This window comes from Aphidius gifuensis, linkage group LG1 (assembly GCF_014905175.1).
Source record: "Aphidius gifuensis isolate YNYX2018 linkage group LG1, ASM1490517v1, whole genome shotgun sequence".
NCBI lineage: Eukaryota > Metazoa > Arthropoda > Insecta > Hymenoptera > Braconidae > Aphidius > Aphidius gifuensis.
In genome coordinates this window covers 9,768,744-9,791,666 of record NC_057788.1, presented here as the reverse complement: position 1 = coordinate 9,791,666, position 22,923 = coordinate 9,768,744, and the positions used below count along the sequence as shown (strand labels likewise).

Genomic DNA, 22,923 nt, shown 5'->3' with positions numbered 1-22,923 from the left:
ATATTATTAAGATGTGGTAAATATCTAAATGAATTATCTCTCTCAGATGTTTGTAAATCAAGTATTATGCCATTTGTTGGTGATCATTGTCGAAATTTAACAACGTTGGTATGTAAATTTTATATCAATACGTTCCATCATTATGCTGATGATTTTGTTCGAGCATTTATACTGCTGGATAAATTAAAATGCATTAGAATAATAACGATTGATGATGATTTGTATGATGGAACATTTGATCTACTTAGAATAATTGATAGTCTTCCAGAAGAAATTAATCAAATTCATATAACTTCAGCTGGAACTTCTCGCAATGTACCCCCACAAAAAAAAGTTTCTTTAGTAAGTTGTGATTGAATACCAATTAGTCACGTTTATCACCAGTGACAAACAATACTATATTAATCGAATAAATACAATAATAATTTAAATAAATTTCTATTATTTTCAGACTTTTAAAAAATTTAAAAATCTTCAAAAATTGACATTACATGGCTGCTATTTTTTAGACGACATAATTTATCAAGATATAGCAGAAAAAACAACACTCGTTCATCTTGACATTCCACTCCATGTAATACCAGAAAGGTTTTGTCTGTTTGATAAACTTGTCAATTTAGAATTTATTGACCTAACGCCAGCCATGTACTCTGATATTTCATTTGAACTGAAGGATATCTCCTCTACAAAAGTACTTAACAGTATTTTTTGTACATGCAAAAATCTAAAATATCTTTATATGCCAACTGCTCTTCACAATATAGCTGAAATTCCTCACAAAAAATGGATAAACTTACAAAACCTAATATATCTTGGTATTTTTTGTAATATAATGCCGGACTTAGCAAATGCAATTGTTGAATATTGCAAGAATTTAAAACATTTGAAAATACATGATCCTGGTAAGATTATGAATGAAACTGCTCTAAATAAATTAACAGAGCTGGAAAATCTTGAAAGTTTAATATTGGTTATTAACGTTATCCTCAGAGAAGAATCAATAATTGCAATTTCAAACAATTGTAAAAAACTTAAACATTTAACAATTGGCGGTAGACTTTTAATGCCAACTATTGATGGTAAGCCACTTTCTTCTCCATCTGTTCTTGATGAGTTGTCAAAATTGCAATATCTTGAAGTTCTATATTTGTGTGGGACATTACATCTTAAAGATAGTACAATTATTGCGATTGCTAATAATTGTAAAAACCTGAGATTGTTAGCAATTAATAGGTGCACAGCTGTTACTGAAACAGCTTTTGTTGCTATAACGAACTTGAAAAATTTACAAGAACTAGACGTCACTTCCCCTAATATTACAGACGATTTTATTATCAAATTAAAAGGCTTAAAAAAATTGATATGTTTTAAATGCCGTGAACTTACTAATGCTGGTATTATTCAATTTATAAAAAATAACCCAGATCTTGAAGTAATTGATGTCAGCGGTATAAAGAATATTACAAATGACTTGATTATTGCTGCTGATCATGCAACTAGAAATCGTACAAATGGTATTATTTTACACTTAACAATAAGTGATCCGTCAATAATACCATTTTTAACTAGGCCAACAATTAAATCTCAATGGTTGGTTGTAAAATATTTTAAAAAAAAATGAACCAATATGTACCGTTTTGTAATTTAATCTCAAAATCACATACAAAATACGATACCAAGTCAATGATATTGTGAAGACATTGTAAAAAAACATTTTATTATTATTACTAGTTTTTTATAGTACTTGGAATCATAAAAATTCAAAGGTCAATTTTAATATTCTTGTAAAACAAAGTTTAAAAATAAATATACTTTCTTTAATAATTTTTTGTATGCGGAACAATTATTTTCACCTATCTAATCATACATATGTGATGACAGCTTAGATGAGTAGTGGTTTTAAAAATCATTTTGGAATTTTTTAATGAATGTGACATTTATTATTGATTCTCAAAAATTTGTGAATAAAGTGAATTTTTGAACATGACAGTCGCATCTCATTGACAATATATTATTTTAATAAATAATCATTGACAAAAATAGATTGATCAGTTATTTAGCTAAACTAATTCTCATAAAGCCAAAAATATTTTTAAATATTTGTCGAAAATATAAAAGGAAAATATATTATATTTCAAAAATAAATAAATAGTTATTTGTGTTAAAACGTTTGAAAAATTAATTTTATTAGCTATTGTGTACCTTAGTTTAAAATGAAAGAATAATATACGAGAAGATTAAATTGAACAAACAATTTTCAAGACAAGCGTTTCAACACAAAAAAAAGAAAAATTAAATTTTTTTTTCACTCTAACCATATATATAATATAATAACAACAACAATAAATTGTGGTACATTATAATGAGCATAAAATCAATAACGCCAGTGTTTATAACAATTGAATTGATCACTTTAATAACAAATATCACTCGCGCTACTTAGTTGAAAAATCACCAACTGTTCTTTTGTCGATAAGTAGAATTTTACTAGACGACAATTATGGGAATTTTCAAAATTATAAAAGCTGTAGGAAGTCGTACGTCCGGAGTTCACCTGGAGTTCCAGGTAAAGATTATGTTGAATGTGGTTGAAAGAGAGAGTTTACATATAGAAAAAAAAAAAAATAAATAATACTCTGACCTGAGTGTTTTTAACCTTTAAATTTTTTTCAAATAAATATTTTGATTTTTGTTAATAAAAAAAAAAAAAAAAAAACAATAATCAACAACATATTTTTCTGTACTAAAAGCACTAAAAGGATCTCAGATTCTCTAAGACATTAACGATAGCATTTGAAGTATTTATACTCACAATGGGTGCAAATAGTACATGTATAGAAAAAGACCAACAAACCTCTGATTCTGATGACGAGGATCCAAAAGTCGTCAACGACTCACTGGATTACGACTCATTAGCAAAAATCATCTCGCTGCTACCAATACCAGAAAGGATAGACATGGAAAAAGGTAAATATATTATCATCAAAATAAAGTTTCTATTTTTTTAAAAATGAATTAATAATGTTTGTATTAATAATTTTTACATTTGATATTTTTTAATGTAGTTTGTACCAAATGGAAAGAGGCATGTCAACTAGCTTGGTATGACATTAAAGAATACAAATGTAAATCATCAATTGGACGTTGTTATGATAACCGTTTGTTGACACAATCATACCTCGAGAAAATATTATTAAGATGTGGTAAATATCTAAATGAATTATCTCTCTCAGATGTTTGTAAATCAAGTATTATGCCATTTGTTGGTGATCATTGTAAAAATTTAACAACGTTAGAATGTAAATTCCATATCAATACGTTGCATTATTATGCTGATGATTTTGTTCAAGCATTTACACAGTTGGATAAATTGAAATGCATTAGAATAATAACGTTTAGTGATAACCTGTATGATCAAACAATTAATTTACATAAATTGATCAATAGTCTTCCAGAAGAAATTAATGAAATTCATTTAACTTCTGAACTACCTTCAAGACGCCCACGAAAAATAGTTTCTATGGTAAGTTGTTATTCAATACCAACTAGTTGTTTATCACCAGTGACAAGCATCACTATAAATCGGATAAATACAATAATAATTTAAATAAATTTCTATTATTTTCAGACTTTTAAAAAATTTAAAAATCTTCAAAAATTGACATTACATGGCTGCTATTTTTTAGACGACATAATTTTTCAAGATATAGCAGAAAAAACAACACTCGTTCATCTTGACATTATACTCCATGTCATACCAGAAAGGTTTTGTTTGTTTGATAAACTTGTCAATTTAGAATATATTAACCTAACGCCAGCCATGCACTCTGATATTTCATTTAAACTGAAGGATAACTTCTCTACAAAAGTACTCAATACTATTTTTTGTACATGCAAAAATTTAAAACATCTTGATATTCCACCTGGTTCTTACGATATAGCTGAAGCTTCTCGCAACAAATGGATAAACTTTCAAAACTTGGAGTATCTTAGTTTTTCCTGTAATATAAAGCCTGATTTAGCAAATGCAATTGTTAAATATTGCAAGAATTTAATACACTTGAAGATACATAATCCTAAATTCTTGATGGATGAAACTGCTTTAAAGAAGCTAACAGAGCTGGAAAATCTTGAAAGTTTGTCATTGGTTTCTCATATTAAGCTCAGTAAAGAATCAATCATTGCCATTTCAAACAATTGTAAAAAACTTAAACATTTAGAAATTCCTGGAAGACTTTTAGTACCACCTGTTCATGGTTCTTCTCCTACTGTTCTTGATGAGTTATCAAGATTGCAATATCTTGAACATCTACATTTGTGTGGGACATTACATCTTAGAAATAGTACAATTTTTGCAATTGCTAATAATTGTAAAAACCTGAGAATTTTAGAAATCGAAAATTGCACAAGTATTACTAAAATAGCTCTCATTGCTCTAACAAACTTGAAAAATTTACAAAAACTAGACGTCACTCTCGTTAATATTACAGACGACTTTATTATCAAATTAAAAGGCTTAAAAGAATTGAAATGTTCTTATTGCCAGGAACTTACTAATGCTGGTATTATTCAATTTATAAAAAATAATCCAGATCTTGAAAATATTTATGCCAAGGATTTATATAAAATTACAATTGATTTGGTTATTGGTGCTGATCATGCAACTAGAAATCGTACAAATGGTACTATTTTACACTTAACAATAACTGATCCGCGGTCAATAAGACCATTTTCAACTAACCCAACAATTGAATCTCAATGGTTGGTTGTTAAATATTTATAAATATTATATGCGTTAGTTTTATAATTTAATCTCAAAGACACATACAAAATATGTTACCAAGACAATGATATTGTAAAGACATTGTAAAAAAACATTAAATTATTATTACTTGGAATCATGAAAATTTAAATGTTAATAATTTCAAATAACAAGGCCAATAATTAATTATATACTTTCTTAAATATAATTCAAAAAATTATAAATAATTGTTGAAAAATTTTATATAAAAAAATCTTATAAGTCACACTTATAGGAGAGACTTATAAAATGAACTTATAGAACGAAAAAAGAATAAAATTTATTGCATTAACTACTAAATTAATTATCACCTAATCAAAGAATCAATTAAGGTAAATAAAAATTTATAATTTAAACAATTGTATTTATAAAATAATCCCGTGTATCAACTGTATTTTAACATGTTGCATGACATTCAATATTATTTGGCTCTAAATATAATTTTATTGATGTTGATTTTGCTGGTAAATCATCAACTTTTAATTAATCTATATCTTGGACTATACATTATAAACAATTACTAAATCTTTTAGTTGTGTCGTTGCTCAATCAAAGTATTAAAGTCATATTACAGCTTTTTATAAAGTCAATTGTATTATTATATTTGATGAAAAAATATAATTAGCAATCATACGTAGCACGCACACACTAACTTTTTCTATTTGTTTACTTATTTATATAAATATTTATACTTTATACAATATTTAAATCTATATATTATTTTAATTAAGTAATATTAATAAGTATGATGAGGTTTTTGATAAACGTAGTAACCGTAGTAAAAATATTGAATCGTTCAGAGAATTTCACCTCACAGTCATTCGTCGGAATTGTATGTCGGAATTGTGTGAGAATAAATTTCACAGACGATTCCAACTATTTTTTGTTTCAAATTTATAAAAAAAATCTAATAGTTTCCAAAATCACATAATATTATAACTTTAATATTGAATAAAAATTTTTATTAATAAAATGCTTTTTATATTAAATACAAAATAAAAATATACTGTCGTACGTCCGTCGGACTTGTGTCGGAATTCAGGTCGGATTTACAATTCACAGTCGTCTGTCGGAATTGTGGGAAATGGAATTGTGTGAGAATTGTAAAATTTCACAGTCGTGTACAGACATTCTGACAGCTAACCTCACTTTTAATACATCAACAGAATTGAAAGTTTTTCAATAAAAATTATTTTAAAATTTCTTAATGTTCAAATATAAAAATATTATTTAGAAATTTTTAGACATAATATTTTATTTTTTAAATGCTTCTTACTATTGATTTTTGTGACTTGGAAATTCTTATATTCGTGTGTCGGTTTTGTGTCGTTTTTGTATGAGATCAGTGCACAAACCGACTATCGGCATTTTCGCTAGGGCTTGAAATGAATGCAAAAAAAATATGTGTGGAGAAATACCAACAAATCTCTGATGATGGTGACAAGGATCAACATATTGTCATCAACTCACTGGACTACGACTCATTAGCAAAAATTATCATGTTGTTGCCACCCTGGTGGAAATATTACTCCGGCATTACTCCGGCATTATTCCGGCATTACTCCGGCATTACTCCGGCATTTCTCCGTTTTTGGCCCATTTCCGGAGAAATTACTCCGGCATGAGGTTGATGGCGGAAAAATTACTCCGGCATGAAATTGATGGCGGAGAAATTATTCCGGCATGACGTTGATGGCGGAAAAATTACTCCGGCATGGAATTGATGGCGGAGAAATTACTCCGGCATGAGATTCGTGCCGGAGAAATTATTCCGGCATGAAGTTGATGGCGGAAAAATTACTCCGGCATGAAATTGATGGCGGAGAAATTATTCCGGCATGAGGTTGATGGCGGAGAAATTATTCCGGCATGAAGTTGATGGCGGAAAAATTACTCCGGCATGAAATTTATGGCGGAGAAATTATTCCGGCATGAGGTTGATGGCGGAGAAATTATTCCGGCATGAAGTTGATGGCGGAAAAATTACTCCGGCATGAGGTTCATGCCGTAAAAATTGTTCCGGCATGGGATTAATGCCAGCAAAATTATTCCGGCATGGGATTGATGGCGGAGGAATTATTTCGGCATGGGATTGATTGCGGAGGAATTATCCCGGCATAGGATTCAAAAGCCGGAGAAATTATTCTGGCATGGATCAGTGAAGGAGAAATTATTTCGGCATTAGATCTGTGAAGGAGAAAACTCCGCATAAAAACTAGTAGTGATTCATTTTTCCGACATTAACTTCATGCCGACAAAATTATTCCGACATGAGATTGACGGCGGAAAAATTACTCCGCCATGAGATTGATGGCGGAGTAAATACTCCGGCATGAAAGTAATGTCGGAAAAATTAGTCCGCCACTAGTTTTATGCCGAAGCATTTTCTTCAGCATTCATCTTATGTTGAATATTACTACCTGCATAACATTAATGCCGGAGTAATTAATTCGGCATGAGATTACTAAAAACAATGTAGAAATGTTATATGTTCATCAATTTTATAAATATATTTATTTAAACTAACCATCAACATTTGTGACTCAGAAAAACTAAAAATTATATTTTCGGAATGTGGTACGTTTATAATTAACCGCCTTCCAAGATCTATAAATTCATCATCAATCATATAATGTACACGCCATGATAAATCAGCAGCACATTGACGTAATTTGGCATAACACGTTGTTCAACATCTTCGTTGTAATAATGTTGCAATATACTAACACATGCATCAACAGCTAATAAACGAACAGAATCTTGTTCATCTCGTGCAAGTGTATATAATAAAACATTAGAATTGAATCAGATTTTAAATACTCAATTTCAACAACTTTCGCAAATTCTCCCAATTTTGATGATGCTGAATGTCGCCCCATTAGTGTATCATCTTGACATAATTAAAAAATGATTTCTGATTCAGCTGATGTTGTTGTACTGACACGGGATAAGATACACTTATTAAACCACATGTCGATGTTCTTGACGTAAACCAATCACCAGATGCCAAACGTTGTACCAATGGAACAAAATGTATCAACTCACAACGAGTAACAGCACAAAGTGCCAAGGCAATCGTTGAAAGTTTTGATTGAATTTAATCGCAGCTATAAAACAAAAAATATATTCATTAATTGTATAAAATAAAATGTTCATCATATTTACATTTTAAAACAAATTTTTAAGTCAACTGATATGATGAAATTAATATAAAAACCGCTCCAGTTATAACCTCATTGTTACAAACACCTGCTGACTAAGATCGAGCATTTTTTTTTCAAACATAAAACTTTGGTAATATTTGAAAAATAATAATTATTGTACTTACTTTGTAAATTTTCATTTTATAAGTCATCGATCAGAACTGCAATTGATAAAGACTGTCGTCAGTTGGTGAGTCTTCCATTATTGCCATTTTGCTGAACCACAAATTTATCCAACAGAATTCATTTATTCTGAGTGTTTTAATATTAGCCAAGGCACAATATGGCTTTTTATTATTTTATTTGTTTATTGATATGATTTTCCATTGCCAATATATACTAGGGCAATAACACTACAACTTTTTTCTTTTTAACAAGATAATGAATAAAACAATTCTACGTTGCTTCCACTGCAATGCCTGCTATGCTTACAGTGGCACACATGTATATGAGTAGCATGGTGAGCAGTGTAGAGGTATTTGGCATGTCCATGACTGGCGAGGATTAGATTATAAATGTGTGAGCGAACTTGACAATTTTTTTTTATAAAAGCATGTGTATGTGGGGTTGGATGTGGTTCTCCATGAACCAAAAAGAACACAAAAGAATAGATTGTCATATTATAAAAATGTTCAACTGATGAAAAATACTTCTAGTTTGTCTGCTCAAAAATAGTATTTATTAATAATAATTGTAATATTTTCTCCGCCATCAATCCATGCCGGAAAAATTTATCCGCCATCAATCTCATGCCGGAGTAATTTCCCCACCATCGATCCATGCCGGAGTATTTTTCCCACCACCAATCTCATGCTGGAGTAATTTCTCCGCCATCAACCTCATGCCGGAATAATTTCTCCCGCCGGAGTAATTTCTCCGCCATTAACCTCATGCCGGAGTAGTTTTCTCCGGAAATACCAAAACGAGTAATGCCGGAGAAAGCCGGAGTAATGCCGGAGAAAGCCGGAAAAAGCCGGAGTAACGGCGGAGAAATATTTCTACCAGGGCAATACCAATATCAAAATCTTTTTTGTTAATGAAACATCAATGTTTGTATTATTAGTTTTTATGTTTAATACTTTTTATTGTAGTTTGTACCAAATGGAAAGAGGCATGTCGGCTAGCTTGGTATGACATTAAAAAATACAAATGTGAATCATCAATTGGACGTTGTTATGATAACCGTTTGATGACACAATCATACCTCAAGGAAATATTATTAAGGTGTGGTAATTATTTAAAAGAACTGTCTCTTTTAGATGTTTGTAATTCAAGTATCATGCCATTTGTTGGTGATCACTGTAAAAATTTAACAAGTCTAGAATGTAAATTTAATGACAATTCCTTAATTGATCACTTTATTCAGGCATTTATACAGTTGGATAAATTGAAATGTATCAAAATAACGGTGGATCACAACTACTCGAATGAGACAATTAATCTCTCTGCAATAAGTAATAGCCTTCCCGAAGAAATTAAGGAAATTCATTTATTTTCTAAATCTTTGTATTACCTAAAACTAGATATTTCCATGGTAAGTTGTTATTAAATATTAACTTGTTATTTATGTATCAAACAATACTATCAATTAAATACAAGTTATTTTAATAAATTTGATCTATTATTTCTAGGGTCTCCAAAGATTCAGAAATCTTCACAAATTAACATCACTTGGTCTCCGTTCAGACAACATAAACCTTCGAGAAATAGCAGACATAACAACACTTGTTCATCTTAAGATTGGATTATATACTGCTCATATATTTATACCATTAATTCTATTTAATAAACTCGTTAATTTGGAGTATATCGACTTAACGATGGGTATTTGGTGTGATGCGTACGTCCTTTCTACAAGAGTACTTGAAAATATTTTTAGTACATGCAAAAATCTAAAACATCTTGATATTCCATATGATTTTTATGATGTAGCTGAAATTCCTCTTGAAAAATGGTTAAACTTTCAAAATTTACAACATCTTGGTATTGCTTGTAACATGATGCCGGACTTAGCAAATACAATTGTTGAATATTGCAAGAATTTGAAACACTTGAAGATACATAATACTAATCGCTTGATGAATGAAACTGCTTTAAAAAAGCTAACAGAGCTAGAAAATCTTGAAAGTTTGTCATTGGTTTTTCGCATTAAGCTTAGTGAAGAATCAATAATTGCCATTTCAAACAATTGTAAAAAACTTAAACGTTTAGAAATTCCTGATAGCTTTTTAGTACCATTTATTGATGGTGAGCCACTTTCTTCTCCATCTGTTCTTGATGAGTTATCAAATTTGCAATATCTTGAACATCTTAATTTACATAAATTTAATTACCCACATGAGGGAATAAATCTTGAAGATAGTACAATCATTGCGATTGCTAATAATTGTAAAAACCTAAAAATATTACAAATTCAAAATCACAGAAATATTACTGAAAGAGGTCTCGTTGCTTTAACAAATTTGGAAAACTTACAAAAATTAGAGGTAGATTCTCTTAATATTACAGACGACTTTATTATCGAATTAAAAGGCTTAAAAGAATTGGATTGTTCTTATTGTCGAAAACTTACTAATGCTGGTATTATTCAATTTTTAAAAAATAACCCAGATCTTGAAAATATTTATGCCAAGGATATATATAATATTACAATTGACTCGATTTTTGCTGCTGATCAGGCAACTAAAAATCGTACAAATGGTATTATTTTACACTTAACAATAAGTGCTCCGTCAATAAGACCATCTTTAACAAAACCAACAATTAAATCTCAGTGGTTAGTTGTTAAATATTTATAATTATATATTAGTATACCTTTTTATAATTTAATCTCAAAGACACATTATACTAACAAGTCATTGATATTGTGAAGACATTTTAAACAAACATTATATTATTATTACTTGAAATCATAAAAATTCAAATGTTAATAATTTCAAATAACCAGATCAAAAATTAATTAAACTTATTCTTAAATATAATTCAAAACATTATAAATATATAATTAAAAAATTTTTTGTATGGAATAATTATTTTTACTTTTAATCGTACATATGTCATGCCAGATTTAATGATTTTTAATTTTTTTCATAAATGTGCCTGTTTAAAATTAAAAACAAATTATAATTTTTAAACATTTGTACGATTTCTTGTTGCCTGATCAGCACCAATAACTATATTACTTGTAATATTTTTCATACAGCGGACTGTAAGATATTCAAAATCTGGATTATTTTTTATAAATTGAATAATATCAGTATCAGTAAGTTGCTTGCATTTGTCACAATGCAGTTCTTTTAATCCTTTCAATTTGATAAGGAACCTGTCTGTAATTATATCAAGACAACTTACATTAAGGTTTTGTAAATTTTTTGAGTTTGTTAAAGCAACGAGAGCTGTCTCAGTAAGACCCGTGCAACGTTTGATTTCTAAATTTTTCAGGTTTTTACAATTATTAGCAATAACAATAATTGCACTATCTTCAAGATTTCCTGCATTCTTTTTTTGTTTTGATAAACCGCTGTTGATGCTCACAATTAAACCTATGCTTCAACAATTGCTCTATTTGAAAAATGTAACAAATATTATAACACAGCCTGCTCAGAAAAAGATCCTCTTTTTAAATTAATAAATCGTTTTCAAATAATAATAGTATTAAAAAGTAAATTATCAAGCTAATAAGAATAGAATATTAAAAATAATAGAATAGCTTGTGCAAAATAGCTTGTGGTTTTCATTTATCAAAAAAAGTCCAAGATACACAATGGTTAATTAAATAAATTAAAATATTTATTATTTTTGAAATATAATATTTGTTTTTTATTTTTGACAAGTATTTAGAAATATAGATGTATAATTAATCAATTCATTTTTGTCAATGATTATTTATTAAATTAATATATTTTCAATAAGATGCGATTATGACAATAACATGACGTTTAAGAATTTATCTGACTTATACAAATTTCTGTCAAACTTTGACAAAATATAAATAGTTTGTATTAATTAATTTTTACATTGACATTTTATATTTTAGTTTGTCCCAAATGGAAAGAGGCCTGTAAACTAGCTTGGTATGACATTAAAAAATACAAATGTGAATTAACAATTGGACGTTCTTATGATAACTGTTTGTTGACACATTCATACGTGAAAAAAATATTATTAAGATGTGGTAAATATCTGCATGAATTGTCTCTCTCAAATGTTTGTAAATCAAGTATTATGCCAATTGTTGGTGATCATTGTAAAAATTTAACAACGTTGGAATGTAAATTTCATATCAATACGTTGCGTTATTCTGCTGATGATTTTGTTCAAGCATTTACACAGTTGGATAAATTAAAATGCATTAGAATAATAACGATTGATGACAATTTGTATCATGGAACAGTTAATTTACATAAATTAATCAATAGTCTTCCAGAAGAAATTAATGAAATTCATTTAACTTCTGAACTACCTTCGAGACGCCTAATAATAGAAATAATTTATATGGTAAGTTGTTATTGAATATCAACTAGTTGTTTATCACCAGTGACAAACAATACTATAAATCGGATGAATACAATAATAATTTGAATAAATTTCTGTTATTTTCAGGATTTAAAAAAATTTAAAAATCTTCAAAAATTGACATTACATGTCTGCTATTTTTTAGACAACATAATTTTGCAAGATATAGCAGAAAAAACAACACTCGTTCATCTTGACATTATACTCCATGTCATACCAGAAAGGTTTTGTTTGTTTGATAAACTTGTCAATTTAGAATATATTAACCTAACGCCAGCCATGCACTCTGATATTTCATTTAAACTGAAGGATAACTTCTCTACAAAAGTACTCAATACTATTTTTTGTACATGCAAAAATTTAAAACATCTTGATATTCCACCTGGTTCTTACGATATAGCTGAAGCTTCTCGCAACAAATGGATAAACTTTCAAAACTTGGAGTATCTTAGTTTTTCCTGTAATATAAAGCCTGATTTAGCAAATGCAATTGTTAAATATTGCAAGAATTTAATACACTTGAAGATACATAATCCTAATTTCTTGATGGATGAAACTGCTTTAAAGAAGCTAACAGAGCTGGAAAATCTTGAAAGTTTAATATTGTTTCCTTGGATTAAGCTCAATACAGAATCAATAATTGCAATTTCAAACAATTGTAAAAAACTTAAACGTTTAGAAATTCCTGGAAGACTTTTAGTACCACCTGTTCATGGTTCTTCTCCTACTGTTCTTGATGAGTTATCAAGATTGCAATATCTTGAACATCTACATTTGTGTGGGACATTACATCTTAGAAATAGTACAATTTTTGCAATTGCTAATAATTGTAAAAACCTGAGAATTTTAGAAATCGAAAATTGCACAAGTATTACTAAAATAGCTCTCATTGCTCTAACAAACTTGAAAAATTTACAAAAACTAGACGTCACTCTCGTTAATATTACAGACGACTTTATTATCAAATTAAAAGGCTTAAAAGAATTGAAATGTTCTTATTGCCAGGAACTTACTAATGCTGGTATTATTCAATTTATAAAAAATAATCCAGATCTTGAAAATATTTATGCCAAGGATTTATATAAAATTACAATTGACTTGGTTATTGGTGCTGATCAGGCAACTAAAAATCGTACAAATGGTATTATTTTACACTTAAGGGAGTACTTTTAAGATAATCCAAATAGAAAGTTTAGGAAAAAGCGTAGTGTTAATTGCAACAAAAAGTCTATATCGGAGCCCGAAATTTTTGCCTGATACTGTACAAATCCCAGCCAATCACAGCCAAGTTGTGTTCGGGAAAACGCTCGGATTAATGTGTACTTGTGTTTGTGTGAATCTATGATGCTTATGCCAGACAGCTGTTTATTTAGTTGTAAATTGAGATTATCAATATAGGAATATGCATTTATTTATTTATTTCATTTGTTAATATAATCAATTTGTTTAAAAATAATTGGAAATTTTAATTCAATAAAATTATAGTTTATTTTCATCTAGATGTTTGTATGTATGTGTGTGATATATAAAATAAGTGGAGAGTTGCGCGCGACCCATCATCGCCACTCGGATACACTCGGCCTCACGTTCATGTCAAATATTAATAAATATTGCAAACTTTAATTAACAATATCTCTGATTCTAGAAAGTTCAAGCATTTAATTTTTTTTCCAAAGTTTTCTAAATTATATCAATTTTGACATATTAATTTTTTATCAAATTTGTAAGAACCGTTTTTTTGTTAGAACTAAAAATATAAAAAAATAAAAAAAAAATCCTATACCTCCAATGTTAAGCCACGTAAAAAGTCTCAATTCGTTTAGACTCACCTTATTCCTAATACTAGATTGTTCATGATTACAAAAATTAGGATCATTAGATGGCAGGGAATTTCAAGATTTATATATCCAAAAATTATTAAAATTGTAAGAAAACTAATTGATGTAAGTACTCCTTAACAATAAGTGCTCCGTCAATAAGACCCTTAACAAAATCAACAACAATTAAATTCAGTGGTTAGTTGTTAAATATTTATAATTATATATTAATATACCTTTTTATAATTTAATCTCAAAGACACATTATACTAACAAGTCATTGATATTGTGAAGACATTGTAAAAAAACATTATATTATTATTACTTGAAATCATAAAATTTCAAATGTTAATAATTTCAAATAACCAGATCAAAAATTAATTAAACTTATTCTTAAATATAATTCAAAACATTATAAATATAATTAAAAAATTTTTTGTATGGAATAATTATTTTTACTTTTAATCGTACATATGTCATGCCAGATTTAATGATTTTTAATTTTTTTCATAAATGTGCTTGTTTTAATTTAAAAACAAATTATAATTTTTAAACAATTATCATTGCAAAAATATTTATAAGTATAAAATCACGACATAGAATGTTACTTCAACAAAAAAGAGGGACCATCTTGGAAATTAGAGCTTCAACAACCAACCATTGAGATTTAATTGACTTATATTATAAGCGTCAAGTATTAACTGATTGGTTGTTTCTATGTGTAAAATGATACCATTTGTACGATTTCTTGTTGCCTGATCAGCACCAATAACTATATTACTTGTAATATTTTTCATACAGCGGACTGTAAGATATTCAAGATCCGGATTATTTTTTATAAATTGAATAATACCAGTATCAGTAAGTTGCTTGCATTTGTCACAATGCAGTTCTTTTAATCCTTTCAATTTGATAAGGAAGCTGTCTTTAATTATATCAAGACGACTTACATTAACTTTTTGTAAATTTTCCAAGTTTAATAAAGCAACGAGAGCTGTCTCAGTAAGACCTGTGCAATTTTGGATATTTAAACTTTTTAGATTTTTACAATGATTAGCAATCACAATTATTGTACTATCTTGAAGATTTTTTAAATGAGACAAGTTTAGATGTTTAAGACATTGTAATTTTGATAACTCATCAAGAACAGATTGGGAAGAAAGTGGCCCACCATCAATAGATGATACTGTAATGCAATTAGATATTTCTAAACGTTTAAGATTTTTACAATTGTTTGCAATTGCAGTTATTGATTTATCATGGAGCCTAAACGTATCGATCAATAATAAACATTCAAGATTTTCCAACTCTGTTAACTTTTGTAAAGCGCTATTATTTATAATGTAACTACAAGACATTTCAACATTAATTATTCTTTGATGGAGCACTTTAAAGTCAAGTGTTTGTTGTTTACAGATAGTAAAAAGTATGGCTTGAACGTCTAAGGTGTTATTGTCAATGGCGAGTGGCAACAAAATTACAAGTACAAAAGTCTTGGCTATTTATTGTCAAATTATTAATACCAGAAAGAATAATCTTTTCAAGATGTGGGTTATTTTTTATAAATTGAATAATACCAGTATTAGTAAGTTCCGTGCATTTCAACCCTTTCAATTTAATAAGGAAGCTGTCTGCAATTATTTCAATCAATATCAATTCCAACTCTTTTAAATTTGGTTAAATTGTTGTGTTTAAGTAGTAAAAATATTTGTTTTTCATTTTTGAAAAATCTTTAGAAAAATTTTTGGCAGTATGAGTATTTATTTAGGTAAATAATTAATCAATATTTTTATGTGAATGATTATTTTCTAAGAGAATATGTTGACAATAATATGCAATAACCATATTCAAGAATTTACCTTACAAATTTATGAAATGATTTTTTAATCCATTTGAATATCATCACACCTGTAATTACATATGTACGATTAAAGATAAAAATGATTGTTCTATACAAAAAATTATTTCAGAAAGATTTTAAACTTTGTTTTACAAAATTATCAACATCGTCATTTGAATTTTCATGAAGTTTCAAGAAATATAGAAAACAATGCGTGTTTTTTAAGAATAATTTTAAAAAAATAATGAACAAATTCATTCAAAAAAACAGTCAACAATCAACCATTGAGATTAATTATCGACTTGAAAGGGTGTCTTATGAAAGGACTAAATATTTTTATGTATAAAATAAGACCATTTGTGTGATTTTTAGTTTCTTGATCAGCAGCAATAACCAAGTCAATTGTAATATTTTCTAGACATTTTTTGAATATAATTTTTTTTAAGACTTTTTTTTTTTAATGTCTATTGTAATGACCCGGTGAATATTTTTGTCGTCTGAGATCGTCAAAGATCTTTCGCGATATGATCAAAATGGTTATCGTTGGAGACCCAGTAAATTTTTTTTCAGTTATATCAAAAATGTAATTACTGATTAGTAATGACATATGTACAATCGAAGGTAAAAATAAATGTTAAAATAAAATTTTTGAGAAAGTATATTTATTTTAAAATATTGTTTTACAAAATTATTAACATTGTCATGAAAATTTTCATGATTCCAATTTCCAACTAATATCGGGAACAAGTTATATTACTAAATTAGAAAAAGTCATACGAAAAATTTAATAACAGAAGTATCCAACAACTAACCATTGAGATGTAATTATTGACTGAGAAGCTTCTATTATTGACAGATTAGATGATTTTATGTGTAAAATAATACCATTGGTACGATTTTTAGTTGCCTGATCAACAGCAATAACCATATTTATTGTAATATTATCAATACAGCGGACATCAAGCATTTCAAGATCTGGATTATTTTTTATAAATTGAATAATACCAACATCAGTAAGTTTCTTGCATTTATTACAATGCAATTCTTTTAATCCTTTCAATTTGATAATGAAGCTGTCTGTAATGATATCAAGATAACTTACGTCTAGTTTTTGTAAATTTTTCAAGTTTGTTAAAGCAACGAGAGCTGTCTCAGTAAGACCCGTGGTATTTTGGATATCTAAACTTTTTAGGTTTTTACAATTATTAGCGATAGCAGTAATTGTACTATCATTAAGATTTTCTGCATAAGACAAGTTTAAATGTTCAAGATATTGTAATTTTGATAACTCATCAAGAACAGATGAAGAAGAAAATGAGTTACTATTAACAGATGGTACTATAGTGAAACCAGTAATTTCTAAACGTTTGAGTTTTTTACAATTGTTTGAAATTGTGATGATTGATTCCTCATGGAGCTCAACTATACCAAGGATTAAACATTCAAGATTTTCCAACTCTGTCAACTTTTCTAAAGCGGTATCATTCATTGAGTAATTACGATTATGTATTCTCAAGTGTTTTAAATTCTTGCAATATTTAACAATTGCATTTGCTAAATCAGGCTTCATATTACAAAAAATACCAAGATATTCCAAGTTTTGAAAGTTTTTCCATTTTTCAAGAGGAATTTTAGCTACATCATAAGGACCAGGTGGAATATCAAGATGTTTTAGATTTTTGCATGTAGAAAAAATAGCATTGAGTTTTTCTGTAGAGATCAAGTCATTCCTATTTAGATATATATACTCAGTCTTGCTCATCGTCAAGTCGATGTATTCCAAACTAACGAGTTTATTAAATAAAGGAAACCTGTAGTGTTTATCCCATTGTATGAGTTCGAGATAAACAAGTGTAGTTTTTTCTGATACTTCTTGAAGAGTTATGTTGTCTAAATTGAGATAATGAACTGCCAGTTTTTGAAGATTTTTAAATTTTTTAACACTCTAAAAATAATAAAAATTTATTCAAATAATTTATATTCATTTAATTGATGTTTGTCACTATAGTGATGAACGACTAGTTGGTATTTAATAACAACTTACCATAGAAATATTTTGTTTCAGAAGAGGTTTAGAATATAAATAAATTTCATTTATTTCTTCTGGAAGACTATCAGTTATTGTAGAGAGATTATTTGTCTCATTCGAGCAGTTGTAATCAATTATTATTTTGATGCATTTTAATTTATCCAACTGTGTAAATGCCTGAACAAAGTGGTCAGCATTATCAATCAAGAAATTATCATCAAATTTACATTCCAAGGTAGTTAAATTTTTACAGTGTCCACCAACAAATGGCATGATACTTGAATCACAAACATCTGAGAGAGACAATTCATTCAGATAATTACCACATCTCAATAATATTTTTTCAAGGTATGATTGTGTCAAAAAACGTTTATCATAATAACGTCCAATTGATGATTTACATTTGTATTTTTTAATGTCATACCAAGCTAGCCGACATGCCTCTTTCCATTTGGTACAAACTAGATTAAAAAGTATCAAATTTAAAAATTAATAATAGAATATAGAAACCTTAATATTTTATTTAAAAAAAAGAAACTTTATTTTGATAATAGTATTTACCTTTTTCCATGTCTATTCTTTCTGGTATTGGCAACAACATGATGATATTTGCTAATGAGTCGTAATCCAGTGAATTGATGACAATTTTTTGATCCTTGTCACCATTATCCAAGATTTGTTGGTCTTTCTCAACACATATTTTTTTTGCATTCATTTTAAGTAAACTATGAAAATATATATTAAAATAAATGATGATGAATTTAAATGTATAACACCTAGAAAAATAAAATAAACAAAAATAACCATAAAAAAATATATATTCCAAGATATAGATCAATTAAAAGTTGATGATTTACCAGCAAAATCAAGACCGATAAAATTATATTTAAAGGCATATAATATTGAATGTCATGTGATCATTTTATAAATACAATTGTTAAAATTATAAATTTTTATTCACTTCAATTGCAGATATTTTTTGTTTATCTGATAATTAATTTAGTAATTGATGCAATTATAAAGTTTTTTCTTACTCGGTAACGTATTTAAAAAAAAAATAAATGTATTAATTGAATGATGGTTTTTAATTAGACAATTTTGTACGTTTGAGCGTTAAATGTGCTATATCGTTATCTGTTACTCTTTGATATGGATTGATATGAATGTAAAAAAAAAAAACCCACGTGTGGAATATAACGAATATAACGTGGTTTCAGCTCTAGCAGTCTACACCTCAAAAAAAAACCCACGTGTTTGTGAAAATGATGAGAAAAAAATAACGTGATTTCAGCTCTAGCATAGACTTTTAAGTCTATGTTACCGGCATTATTTTGATAACTCATGAGTTGACTATATTCACAATGCTTTTATTCAAAGTCTCGAGTTGTAGTCAAAAATTTCAAGTTGTGAATAAAAATTTTTAGATGTTATAAATGATAACAAACAAATAAATTGTATTGTAATTTATTGTCAGCAAGTCAAAAGTTGAACCTAGTGTATCATCAAACTACATCGAATAATTTCACTGAGCGTACTTTATTCGTTTGTAACTCGATCTCCTGGTATTTATATTTTTTCATTCTAAATTAAGATACACAATGGTTAATTAAATAAATAAAAAAAATATTTATTTCTTTTGTAATGTAATATTTGTTTTTTATTTTCGACAAATATTCAAAAATATTTTTGGCTGTGTGAATATTTTTTTAAGTGAATAGTTGATCAATTTATCTCTGTTGATGGTCAATTTATTATTAAAAAAAATATGTTGCCAATAAGATGCATTCATAATATTTAAGAATTTACCTTGCTCCATACGAAAAATTATTTGAATTAATTTAAGTTGATTGTTTTAAATTTTGTTTTACAAAATTATTAACATTTACATTAAACTGTAAAATTTACAAAACATTGACTCTGAAACTTATATTTAAAAAATAATAATGAATTTAAATGTATTATACCGCAGATGATTAAAAGAAACAGAAAAATATTCTAAAATATAAACCAATGTGTGTCATGTCATTTACTTGCTAACGAATTAAAAAAAAATAAATAAATGTATTAATTTAATGATGGGTTCTAATTAGGCAATTTTGTAAATACGTTTGACCGTTAATTGTGCTATTGTTATTTGATATAACCTCTGATAATTGATATGGATAATTGCTATAAATAATTGTTAAAAACCTGTTAAAAAATTAATTTAAAAATTTTACACCTTCCATATAATGAAATATTATTATCATATATTTTTAGATAATATTATAAATAAATAAATATGTTATTTTATGGCTTCTATATTTTTGTTTACACAGCTATCAGTTGAGAATACGTTTGAATTTTTTTGCATATATTTCTTTTTTTATTTACAATCAATATCAATCATTTCAACTACACTTTTAAATTTGGTTGAATTGTTGTGTTTAATTAAGAAAAATTTGTTTTTCATTTTCGAAACATCTTTAGAAATATTTTTTGGCAGTATGAGTATTTATTTAGGTAAATAATTGATCAATATTTTTTTGTGAATGATTATTTATTAAAAGAATATGTTGACAATAAAATGCAATTACCATATTCAAAAATTTACCTTACAAATTTATTAAATGATTTTTTAATCCAAGGGTAAAAATAATTGTTCCATACAAAAAATTATTTCAGAAAGATATTTATTTTTAAACTTTATTTTACAAAATGATTAACATTGTCATGAAAACTTACATGGTTCCAATTTCCAACTAATATCGAGAACAAGTTATATTCTTAAATTAGAAAAGAAAATGAAAGTATCTAACAACTAACCATTGAGATGTAATTATTGACTTAGAAGCTTTGATTATTGACGAATCATCCATTATTATGTGTAAAATGATACCATTCGTGCGATTTTTAATTGCCAGATCAACAGCAATAACCATATCTATTGTAATATTTTTTATACACCAGACACTAATTTTTTCAAGATCTGGATTATTTTTTATAACTTGAATAATACCAGCATTAGTAAGTTTCTTGCATTTATTACAATGCAATTCTTTTAATCCTTTCAATTTGATAATGAAGCTGTCTGTAATGATATCAAGATAACTTACGTCTAGTTTTTGTAAATTTTCCAAGTTTGATAAAGCAACGAGAGCTGTCTCAGTAAGACCTGTGCAATTTTGGATATCTAAACTTTTTAGGTTTTTACAATTATTAGCGATAGCAGTAATTGTACTATCATTAAGATTTTCTGCATAACGCGTTTACACGTTCAAGATATTGCAATTTTGATAACTCATCAAGAACAGATGAAGGAGAAAATAAGTTACTATTGACATATGGTATAACTATAGTATTTTTTTGCATTTATTTTAAGTAAATAAAAGTATTAAACAAAATGATTTGAAAAAAAAAAATTGTTTAGTTAAAAAAAAAGTAAATTGAACGATTTATTTTTTTAATATTTGTATTGATTTATTTCTTGAACAAATCTAATAGAATCATTGATATCAATACCTGCATGAAGTATAACCTTAAATTTGTTTTAAAAAATGTTAAAAATAATTCAATCATATAATTTAAAATTGTAAAAAAAATTAAACTGTAATGAATTTGGAATAATCGAGATAAACCACACGGGCTTTCGCCGGAGTTTTGAAAATTATCAATTTTCAATAGAACGAATTCGTTACTAAAAATTTTTTAGTATTATTTTTTAAACTGTTTGGGAAATACTTGACTGATTTGATAACAATAGTGTTATTTAAATTAACAAAAAATAAGCTATTAAAATTATTAAATTAAGAATAAATAAGATCTAATGTCAGTGTTACTATTTTGTCAATTTTTTATATTTTTTTTGCAAAAAAAATCGGATGTATGAGGCGAATACTTCCCAGCAAAGAACCAGGGATAGAGATATCTTCACTCGTTCTTTGCCAGGAGATATTTGCCTAAGATATATGAAGGTCTTTGCCAAATTGATCGTAAATTATGAGGGAATAATCATTCTCTTTATGCAGAGTACTATAAATTGATCTATCCAAGTACAGTTTCGACACAGGTCGGATATAGGTTTGATTTGAACTTGGTCCTGCAAAAGCTCAACCTATTAGCCACGCGTTTGCTCGCTTAACCACAAGCTTGCTCGATATATTTACCAACAGATTGTTATTCATGTGTCTATATTTCCCATTTCTTATAAATAATAAATGTATAAAAAGTATTCACTCTATTTCATAATAGACAATAAAAATTTTAAATATATTAATTTGTTTTTTTTTTTTCTTAAATTATTACTAGAGAATATAATTTTTAAATAAATAATTTGTATTTACCTTTTTGTCTTCTTCTTCAAGAGTAAATTCCTTCTTTTTAACTTGCTTCAGTTGATTTCTAAAATTAAATTCTGCTGCTTTCTTTTAAAGCTTGGCAAATTTATTTTCATATTTTGAAACTTTTTTCAAAGCTGGTTTCATACTGAAATATTTAATGTTTATATTAAACAAATTTCTATAGTTATTACCTTTTTATAAAAAAAAAAAAACACTTACAATTTGCCTCGGAGATCATTCACCTGACTGTTGAGCTCGGCAATCTACATATATAATTTAAAAATTAATTAAAAATACAACCAATTGTTTATATTTATTTAAAAAAATTAATGAAATTGTATTTTCATATAAATTTATATAATTTTTTTTTAGAACAAAACCAAAAATATATAATTCATT

At 27.4% G+C, this 22,923-nt stretch overlaps 2 protein-coding genes across 2 annotated transcripts; one reads left to right on the top strand and one right to left on the bottom strand.

Annotated features, from left to right (window-relative positions):
* The first annotated feature begins 832 nt into the window (after positions 1-832).
* LOC122847384 (F-box/LRR-repeat protein 3-like) lies at positions 833-14,181 on the top strand. Its single transcript, XM_044145063.1, has 7 exons — positions 833-1,597; positions 4,109-4,562; positions 9,528-9,538; positions 9,636-9,828; positions 9,937-10,584; positions 13,199-13,540; positions 14,165-14,181. The coding sequence occupies exons 1-7, from the start codon at positions 833-835 to the stop codon at positions 14,179-14,181; spliced, it is 2,430 nt and encodes an 809-aa protein (XP_044000998.1).
* A 793-nt stretch (positions 14,182-14,974) lies between these two features.
* LOC122847323 (dynein regulatory complex subunit 6-like) lies at positions 14,975-17,746 on the bottom strand. The gene is made up of 3 exons (XM_044144927.1): positions 17,500-17,746; positions 17,062-17,418; positions 14,975-15,522 (listed from the first exon to the last, which is right to left on the bottom strand). Exons 1-3 carry the CDS (start codon positions 17,744-17,746, stop codon positions 14,975-14,977), a joined length of 1,152 nt encoding a protein of 383 aa, XP_044000862.1.
* Between the last annotated feature and the right edge of the window lie 5,177 nt (positions 17,747-22,923).